At 42.0% G+C, this 11000-nt stretch overlaps 1 protein-coding gene across 1 annotated transcript; it reads left to right on the top strand.

Annotated features, from left to right (window-relative positions):
- Nucleotides 1-284: 284 nt before the first annotated feature.
- Nucleotides 285-8364, top strand: si:ch211-216l23.2 (uncharacterized protein LOC565061 homolog). Its single transcript, XM_068731971.1, has 9 exons — nt 285-459; nt 649-735; nt 1626-1699; nt 2054-2177; nt 4306-4505; nt 6375-6653; nt 6801-6968; nt 7196-7441; nt 7669-8364. The coding sequence occupies exons 1-9, from the start codon at nt 392-394 to the stop codon at nt 7704-7706; spliced, it is 1284 nt and encodes a 427-aa protein (XP_068588072.1). The 5' UTR covers nt 285-391; the 3' UTR covers nt 7707-8364.
- Nucleotides 8365-11000: the final 2636 nt, after the last annotated feature.

Raw genomic sequence — 11000 nt, 5'->3', positions numbered from 1 at the left:
GGACAGGAGCAACAACGAGAATGACATCAGAGTTTAAAAATAAAAAGTCAGGTCTGATATAACCCTGCAATGACCTGTGATGATTTTTACGATAATGTGCTGAACAGCTCCAACATAAACAATATTTTCTTTCACTCCAACTGTTTATGGGCAACGGGAAAGGATCAAAACATGATATATCCAAAAAAAGACGTGCTGGTCCAGTAGGTGGCGGTAATACTGTAAACTGTAAACTAGCGAGTCAACCCCCCCCCCTCCTCCTCCTCCTCCTCCCCCCACTACAGGGAGGGTTGTAGAAGAACACTGGTGGAGTAACACCAAGCAGCGTTCTATCCCCACTCTGTCAGTAAAGGCGCAGGTTTATTTGGGCAACATTGCAGTGCAGATAAAAATGTCGTCGTGGGCGAAGTCGTCTGCAGCTGCCCGGCGGCCACCAGCTAACGCGAACCCAAACGGAAGGTAAGCCCAATGGTAGCACGTTTAGCATTAGCAGCGGACATGCTAGGTGGTAGCAGCAGTGGAAAACAAAACACTGTGGGTTTCTACAAACTTGACACCTGCCTCCTTCCGCCGCCAGTCTACGGTAGTACACGTGAGTTACATTTGATACGGTGCACTTAAAAAAACCTCTTCCTGTGTGTTGTGCAGTGCTCAACAGCTGCGTCTGTTTCGGAGAGGAGCGCCTTACCCCACCAGAGAGGAGAGGAGCGAAGAGCTCAAGGATGTCCTGGACAGGTGACGTTTACCAGCCTTCTACGGTTCACCGACATTGATCTGGACAGCTGTAGTGGGAGATCCATCTGGGCCCCTCTTATTCTCAAAGATTTCAATTTGTAATACTGGACAAGGAATGTGTTGTGGCACACAGAAAAAACAAAAACATGCACCGCAACTGGTGTGGAAAGACGAGTAACCTGTTTGATAATAAGAGGGTGTCTTTGTGTAACTGCTGCCACCGCAGTGTGGAAGTGAATGGGTCTTGTTTATTGTTGCATCAGTGAGGCTGGGACAGCTGACACCTGATTTTCAGTCAACATGCTTTAACCTAAATATTTCAGCAACTTACAGCAGAATATTTTAGCACCACAGAGTGTGTGTGAAGAAAAGAATAGTGAATGTTTGCCACAGTAAGTTATTGTGCGTTGACCCAATAATCAGCTAGAATGTAGGAATGCACCATGAAAATGATCAGGAATTCCAGTTCAAGCGTTGACCTTTTTTAAATGGAGCAACACATTGGTCAAAACGTGCACAGGAATTAAAATGCCAGTGGATGAAGTGTACAAACATTGAACTGGATTGAGAAGATTTGCCCCATCGTCACCAATATCCAATCCAGCATTTGAAGTCCTTATCTGCCCGATAACCGATCCAGTGTCCTTGCATCCCTACAGTAGTGCAGTAGTACGTTAGACCCAGGTTCTTTGAGGCGTACTTCACTGTGGAGGATGGAACTTGTTTGGATATGTATTCATGATTTTAGAAACTCTATTTTGGGTCTTTTATAACGTCTTCAATCGTATCGTGTCGTCACATATAGTGACCTAGTAAACAGCAGGCGTGGAAAGGCCTTCCTCATTAAAATGTAACTGTAAGATGCTCCTGTTTCACCGCATTTCCTTCAGCTACGAAGAACTGGAGCAAATTCAAAACTACAGCGGAAGTGTGAAGTACGAGGCGTACAAGCATCAGCCCAACGGTGAGACGCTTTCTCTCTGTTGATCACTAAAAGCACAGTAACAACTTTGCACCAGTTTCCATATGAAAGTCAATGCTAAGTATTTGTGTTGCTGCATCGTAAAATGAAGTAAAACTGCATTTCATCAGTTTTTAATTGGTTTCCATTTTTAAATATCACATCTTATGTTATGGTCATATGTATAGTCCATTGTAATGACCTTGCTTACTGTTTTTAAATGAACCAAACATCTGCTCTCATTTCTCTACCTTCAAATTCCCATTTCTCTTTTATCCTCTAATCTCTCCATCCATTCTCTCTGTCTCCCTTTACCTCCCCTTCATTCCCCCCCCCACCACCACCCACCACCACCAGCCAAGCCAGACGGCTGCACTCCAGCAGACCGACGTAAAGCGCTCTATCAGAAGTTCTACAGACAGGTGCAGGAGGAGAGGAAGCCCGCCGACTGCGTGGTCCTCTCTGTCACCAACCGGTGCTTGTGAGTACTCGTTATTAAAATCCAAACAACAAGCAGTCCAAGTAGAAGTTTGCTTGTACATGCAGGGTTTGTACTTGACTGCTGTTTTTATTACTTTAATATAAAAGTATTGTTCCTGTTTTACTTGCTGCACACACTCCAAATTCACTTTCGTACTTGAGCCACTGAGGCTTGTACGTCGGATGTCGGAGGTGTCGAATACATACACCCTTGAATACACGCGTATTGTAATTGTATTGATATTTATTTCTCCAACAGTGTCAAGCACACGCACCGTTCCACCAACGTTTTCTATCCACTGCACAGTAGATGTATGTGTAACATGACTTGGATCACACATTCTCTCAAAACAACGTTATTTAATTAAAGGTTACTACTGTTGCGTACTAGCGACATGCTACACACACACACACACACACACACACACACACGCACACATACAGGTCAACGTGTTTGCTAATGGTTCAGCAGTGGATGTTGCTCTGAGCTCAATAATGAACCCCGTTAATTTGATCCACCTTCATCCCCATTCGATGCAAAGCGAGCGCTGTTCTGTGGGGTTACTGTTGCACCCTACTGTCTGTACAAATGAATGGTAGACGTGCATAAAACATTCACGCTCACTACACAATGCAACATCAAAAATGAAGTCACGCAAGACACTCGCACACACACAAATGGCGACTTTGAAGCTATACCACATTTGGCAGCCGTGTCTGCGTCTATGTAGCGACCCGGTAGCAAACCAACCAGCCGACTCACCTGGAAGCACTAACAGCGCTAACTCTGCTATGCTACTAATCGTGAGACCTAGTTCGGTTATCAGCAGGCTGTCCAGCACGTATTACCGTCACATTGTAATTGCTTTTTTTTTTTTTTTTCTTGGTCTTTTTAAAAAAACGTGTAGAGTTTTGATTCTAGATTCTAATGTCACAGTAGGACAGATGTGGTTATTGTCGTTCACTTTGTGTTCTGGTTGCAGCACAGATTTTGGATAGTGCATTCATTCAAATGCCTATTTACAACATTAGCTAATGACTTTATAGCCAGTTTTACATGCCAGTAGGAAGTATGAAAATATATTGCTGCTGTAAAAGGAATACTCCTTTTGAAAACCTGTTTTGAATAGTAAACGCCAAACCTCTGTAGGTTCAGAAGGTGGCTCTGCCAGCTGCAGTCGGCTTGGATGCTTTGCATTGACATTGAATTCTAATGGGGCCCCCGTTTCCCTGTGGGGGGGGGGATAACAAGTATCACAATGGCCATGAAAACATCTGAAACCTCCTGCAACATCAAACTCTCTTCCTCTGTCGCGTTGGTGGTCGGTACACCGTGGACGGACAAACTGCTAATGTGATAGCGGCAAGCAGATGCTGTTTATGTTTTGTTCACCCAGTTCTTCCAAAAGCTGCTTTGCCTACTTCTCTGTCGGTGGATGTCCTCCTACATCTGCCAGAATTGGTATCGCTGTCTCTTCTAACAGATTTCACATTGCACGGTCGTTGGATTTTGGAGCGTCCATTTGGGAAGAAGCCCGCTCTCCATATTTCACGGGGACTAAGATGAAAGCGTAACATTTACCATTGGCGCTTTACAAAAGGCGTACATGCCTCCAAACTCAGCCACATGCAGACATTCATCCACAGCTGTTTCAAACGCCAGCATTCAACAGAGTGGTCTCAAAAGTGCAAACTGCCAGTAGCTGCTACAGCAGTTGTGTCTTTTTGTGTTGCTTTTTCCTTGGACAGAAGGACCGCCATTCTTTGCAAATTTCAAACAAATTCACACAAGTCTTCCATATGAGTAAGACCCTCTTGTTTTACCCGATATCTTACCTAAACACATACTGCTACACTAAATACATCCACGAGAGACACAAAAACCTGTGTTTTGGTGCCACACAAAGCTCCACATAACGCTACACTTGTCTAATTAAAGATCCATATAAACAGATTTCACCACACAAAAGGAATGATGACTTGCGGTTACATTTCGCTTTCTTCACGTTATACATCAAGAAATAACCCTCTGTTCCTCTCAGATATACCGTTTAGGTTTCTCTACATGCCAGCGGAGTCACTTAACACAGACGTGTCAAGTTAACAAAGTGTTTCTCTTCCTCTCAAAGGGATTACCCCAAATCGCTAAGCCAGTGCTTGCAGGAGCGCGGCCTGTCAGTGGAAATGCTCTACCTTCAGGCGGAATCGGGCCTGACCCGAGCTCTGCAGGACGTCCGAGCAGACGGCTCCCCGTTATGTATTCTGGTGGAGCAGACAAACGTAGTTCTGTCCTCCTGCACTGTTATCATATTCTCAGAATCCCTCAAAAGTAAGTCCCTGCCCCTCATTCCTTCAAGCTTAGCCAAACCACCTCAGTGACAGACTCCACCCCCTTTTCAACCAATGGTCTATTGCAGCTTACGTTTTACTTTGATTCCACCAACAAAAATCTAAATCTTAAAAATAGATTTCACATAACACCAGATACAAACAAGAAATGCTCCATTAAAACACCAAAAAGTAGATTTCTAAAGCTACAATTCTGCACTCCATCAACTATTCACAATATTCATTCAGTATATACATCAATGGCTCGTCCTCCACCGGCTGCCACTGTAATACACTTTGACAGTACATGACAGTACACACTTAACAAACTGAAAGAAGCCCAAAAGTAGCAAAGGAGCTATGTAAAAGGGGTAGATCCACATTGTGATACTACTCTCATATCTGTCTGGATATGAAGCTACCAGCGCCTCCAAAGCCCACTAATTAAAGCATTGGATCCTGTTTGTCTTTATCTTCACATAAACCTCAACACGGCCAGAACAAAGTGTAAAAACAACGCATGGGGATTTTACAGGGCAGCGTTCATACGCGTTCTGGAAAACCCAGAGTAGCTGTTTCCAATTTTCTGCTAAGTTAAGCTAGCCGGCAGCTTGCCGTAGCTTCACATTGACTGTACAGGCATGAGAGTGGTATTGAAAGTGAATAAAATGTCAAACTAGTCCTTTTTTTTTCATTTGTTTTTAAAGGAAACTTATGGACTTTGGACATAATTTCAGAGCTCGGGCCATCGGCTTTATTGAGATTGTCAATATTTATACCATGAGCTGCATACAACTGATCCACAAATAGCTGGCTACAACAATTATCTCTATATTTATATTGAAAATGATTTATGCATGCGGAAATACATGTCACTGATTCATTAATGTGATTTAGATGCCCCACAAATACAAATTTAAACAGCACACCATGCACAAACAAATATGCGTAATACAAATTACAAATATGCATTATAAACAAGAACATCAAAACTGTACAAAGGAAAGTTATTATTCCATGATAATGCTTTTTTTTCTCCTGTGTAGCCAAAAATACATTCTACACAACAAAAACAAAATCACTTCAATTTAACGCATGTCCTTAAATATATAAAAATATAATAAAGGAATTATTTATTGCACCGGATAATTTAAATACACAAATCATCTCAAGTTTTGGTGTCACATGTCTAAATACATGAGGGAAAAAAAAATAATAAGTGTACAAATCAAGTATTTTATGCCCAGGAACATAATGCAGCCAGAACTAAAGTTACTGATCATCTTCACACAAATGGCATTCCGCTCATAGCCCCTCCTCTCCCAACAAACCACAACTTGCATACTTACACATTCAAAAGTGCTTACTACCAAAAGTACCAATTTAGCAGTTGTATTTGCTGACATAACGTCACAAAACGACTATGTATATATGTATGTATGTGTGTGTGTGTATGTATATATATGTATATATATATACACACACACACACACACACACACACACACACACACACACACACACACACACACACACACACACACACAAAACAAACAGTGCTACTCATTTGAGGATAACTCATAATAATGAGGAATTACTATTCCTTTTTTCATATGCTATTTGGGATTTTTGGTGTAATGCATAGGCTTTATAAGAAAAAAAAACAAAAAACTGATGCCTCAAATACTGATTTGGACATCGATTACCGTGGCAACGGTCAAAGCTTCGAAGTGTTTGGGTCAGCCTTAGTTTGAGACCAGTTGATTTCTACCGTTTTGTTTTTCTTACGTCTCCTCTGTCTTCCCCTTCAGTCCCCTGACACTTCACCACTAACATTCCAATTACCCCCCCTCCCTCCCTCCCCCCCCCAGTCCATCGCAACATGCCCAAAGACCAGGCCATGGACTTTGTTGCAGCCGAGTACAGTCGCAGGCGCGTCAAAGAGCGGTCGCCGAAGGACCCCGCCGACAGTGCAGCCCAGGCGTCGCAGCTGCTGGATGACTTTCTGGAACGGGAAAAGATGGAGCGCCACGCGGTTCCCTCCGAGACCCGCCAGCTCCTCTTGCTGTTAGCCGACGGGGTGCATCTCTACCCCGAGGAGCTGGAAACCATCTCGGAGTATGTCCGTTGCCGGCAGGAGCACACACAAGGTGGGACGCTAGTTAAACTGTAGTACCTCGAAGAGCTGGGACTGGTGCCGTGTCAGTCTCACTGATTGCACCTTTTAACTTCTTGTGTCTGTTCTTTCTCTTTGGGTCAAACTTTTTCTATTGTGGTTCTTTCATTTTTGTCTCCAGTTTCCAACACCGAGGGACAGAGGGGGAACATGTTACCTCCTGGACTGGGGAAACCGCCTCCTCTGCTGCCCACGCCACCCGGGCCCCCTCAACCCCAGTCTGCAGGCGGAGCAGGTGGGCCCCTGATGGACCACCCCCTGGCACCGGCTCCTCTCTTGCCTTCACCAGGTTAGACTACATAGTCTTTCAGTATCATTTTTGCTGTTTATCTGGTAAAAGGCATTAGTAGGATCACATTTCTGCCACAGCACATATGCATTTTCACTATTTATTTTTTAAGTTTTGAGAAATCCATGTCTCTGATCTAGAACAATTTGAAAAGGACTTGATGAGCAAATGGAAGTCTTGAGTTGTGATGTGGTACATCCCATCACGATGTCTTTCTGTTTTTTAAGGCTCTTATCCCAAAACCAAACCACCTCCTCTACTGTCCTTGCATCGGCCTCCTGGTCCATCGTTAGGGGCCTCATCTTCTCGAGGCCCCCAGTCCTCACACAGCCTCTACGGTGCCCCCCCCGTGTCTCGTGGGCCGTTACTCCATCACCTTCCTCTATACCACCCAGGCCCCAGGGGCCCTCTCCTAGGTAGAGGAGCCCCGCCTTCTCTAAAGAGTTCCCGCCCTCCACTTCTCGCTTCTCCAGGTGGGTCACTTCACCTTTTTTTCGTTCACCTTTGTCTTGATATTGATTTCTCTTTTGTCCTTTTTAATACGATGTATGTAGGTTCCGTATGGTCTCAGGATTGGAATCCAGCATGTATATAGAAAAATGAACTAAAACCAAATACTGGGTTTAAAAACACAATGAACATCAATTTAACCTTATTGTGTAACCCTGTTTTTTCTTTTCTCCTGTCTCCCTTTGATCAGTTGCCCTTCTTCCACGACCGAGTGGCCCCCGACACTAAAAAATACCAGAGACATCCACTCAAACATATACACACACACACACACACACACACACACACACACACACACACACACACTGTTACACATGCAGGCTACAAGTGCCAGAAGTGTTTTGAACATTTCAACTAACTCAAGAACAGAAGACTCCTGGAGCCTGCATCAGTCACTTTTTTTATTTTATTTTTTTTTTTTTATATAAAAGTAACTGTTTGATGAAAAAGATGGTAGTTAATGTGAAATAATAATATTGTGGACGGATTGATTAAGGATGACATGGAGTATTCTCATGACTGATCATTTTAAGTATCTTTTCCAAGATCCCTCTTTCATTATTGTTCTTCCCTTTTTCTTTATCATCCCATTAAAAAAAAAAATGTAATAAAAAAAACATGTTCCATACTTCCAGTTTTCCGTTTAAGATTTGTTAATGCTGGTAGTGACAAGCTGCACAGGATAAACATCGTACATCAGAGCTGAATGCACAAAAGATTCTGGCCACCAATGGACTGCTGGGTAATAGGACTTTTTATTTTTCTGTACGTAATGAATATAGCAAGTAGCCTACCTGCGTTTCAAGAAGTTTACAAGGAGTTCTCCAAGATTATCTTGAGTTGAGAATTTAAACAACCAATTAAAAGTCTGCTTTTACAAGCTGTATTCTTCGCTCACACTTTATTTTGTTTATGTCTCAATTTAGTTTTTGTCATAAGTAGAATAAATCAGTCTGAAGGAGTTGAGGTTATGCTTGTCGTTCTAAATTTGCATGTGCAAATTACGGCACAACAAAATCGATGAATCTTTCATAATCGATCGGTCAGTTTCCCTCCACTTCGTGTGCGTTCCCTTAGAACGCCTTTCACGCTTCGTTCAGGTTAGAGTAGTCATGCTGAGAACAACTAACGTGCGCCCGGGCAGACAAAGAACATCTGGACTGTTCGCAAGCTTTGCTGTGACATCCAGAATAGCAAATGACCGTCTTGTGTCATAAGAGGTCGCTTGTAACGTTTGCTAGAGTATCCTAAAGTTATATGAATCTTTTTATATTATTTTGCCACGGATTAATGAAAATCCAACAAATATTGGATTTTCTTCACAGATAGGTGTCTAATTTAAAAAACAACATCTTAACACAGAAAATAACTAAAGGATAGCTATTCAGGGAAAAAAAATCAGAAATCTTGTGCTGTTGATTGTTTTTTATAACTTTTGACCCATCGCCAGAAACCGCAGATTAATCTGATTTGGTTGTTCATATTCATTTGCAACTCTGCCGTATTTTTCTAGTTCAGATAAGGCAGCAATCCTTTTATGAAGTCATCTCCCCGTCACTGTAAGTCAGCAACATTTCACAGCTGGTGCTCCGTGTACTTGTGTGTGAAATCTTTTAAAATATGTGAATGTGTTGAAAAGTAATAAAGGTGTTTTATTGTGTGGAAACTATTGACGGGTTACAGATCACAGATTACATACCAGCAAGAAGTCGTGTTTCTTTTCATCTGCTCAACATTGTCTTCTGTGTTGTAAATAATGTATAAATCCTGTTGTCTTTTACAAAAAAAAAAAATGTATACACAGTATAAATTGTAATGTTCAACAAGTTTGTGCTTTGGACTAGTTTTCTTTGATGTGCTTCATTATGTTATATATTCAACAGGTATGGAGGGGGAATCTTGATTATATTTTAAAGAAAAACATCTACAAATGTTTGGTTATTTTGTTTCAAGAAGTAAATAAAAGTGACCTTTATTAAGTATACACTCAATTCCCTTACCAGTACTGACTAATGTACCATTTTATTAAATCACAAAGAATGTTATGTTATTATTTTATTATTGTTCAGCACTAAGCAAAAGGTCTTGAATCTCGATGTGAAAAGTCTGTACAATTTAGTCAAAGCTAGGAATAAATTGCATATTCCACCTTCGCATCAATATTTTAGAAGAGACCCTTCGGGCAACAGATGGCCTTCAGTCTGAGTCAGATTTGCACATCTGGTTTTTCCACATTCTTCACAATATTGCTTAAGCTCTGTAAAAGGACTACTTTTTTTAACTTTAGTGCTTTATTTTCTTGCCAAAGGACGCTTGGACATGTAGACATGAGGAGCTGAGGTTCGATCTGCAATCCAAGCGGTGAATGTACATTATGCAGAACAGCATAATGTTCACTCTGCTGGGCAGCTCGCCTTAATTCCAGACACTCCTCCTCCTCCTGGTAGAGTTTCTCAGCTGTGTCTATTATCTGACTCCAGGCAGATATACAGCAATGCCAGATTCTTTCCATTTTCTGAGTATTTATGGGATATTAAGTGGCATGGACATATTTATCTATCCTTCCCCTTCATTGGCGCTGTTCAGTAACCTAGCTTCAGATTTGTTTGACATTTTCCTTTGACTTTATGTTCAAATTGGCAAACCAGCAGTTGGGCCTGATTATATACAGAGGATCTTTATCGCATTCAGCTGTTGTGCAATGTTGGCTTTGTCATAATGGAGGGTGAATAGAGGAGGCAGACAGTAAATACTTTTGCTTTAATGGTTGTGTACAAGGCAACACGGGAGAGGATTCAGACACACATGCAGGCAGGACCAAGGAGAGGTTCACGGTTTTAAAGTCGGTCCTAAGGCGGTCACATTGTTACAAACTGGCTTGAACTCAGTGACAAAAACAGGGAAATCACACAGGAAATAAACTTTTAACAAGTATGTATATTTTAAACCTATGGTAAAAACAACAATCAGTTATAATCAGTTCCCCGATGTCCTCCCCTACTCTGCCTTCTGAACAGGAAGCCGTAGCGTCCTTAAGCAACAGGCAGATGGGGGGACAAACGTCACAATATGAACCCAACTATTGTTGCTTGCTGTAATCAAACCCTCCCTTTTCAGAGATCCCTTCCTCATTCACTTAAGTGATGGAGGACAACATTCACAAGCCGTGTTTTCTGAAGCTACTACCGTATTTTTCGGACTATAAGGCGCACTTAAAATCCTTAAATTTTCTCAAAAATTGACAGTGCGCCTTATAATCCAGCGCGCCTTATGTATGGTTACTTGTTGTGCTTATTGATCGATTTTATGTGGTACAATGCGCTCAAAAATCTGTCGAAATATGTAAGTACGACTTTGGTAAGCAACGAAGCCGCTCCGCTCAATGGATATTCGGAGCATTACGGTACGCTGTGTCACTACCTGATCGGCCCCGTAACAGGAATGTAATGTCTAAACTAAAAGTCAAAATCGATCAATAAGCACAACAAGTAACCATCGGTCGCAACTGTCGTCCGAGCTTTC

The sequence above is a fragment of the Cebidichthys violaceus genome, unplaced genomic scaffold (assembly GCF_023349555.1).
Source record: "Cebidichthys violaceus isolate CVI_PGR_0920_01 unplaced genomic scaffold, fCebVio1.0.p SCAF_55, whole genome shotgun sequence".
Lineage (NCBI taxonomy): Eukaryota > Metazoa > Chordata > Actinopteri > Perciformes > Stichaeidae > Cebidichthys > Cebidichthys violaceus.
This window is presented reverse-complemented; position numbering and strand designations above follow the sequence as displayed.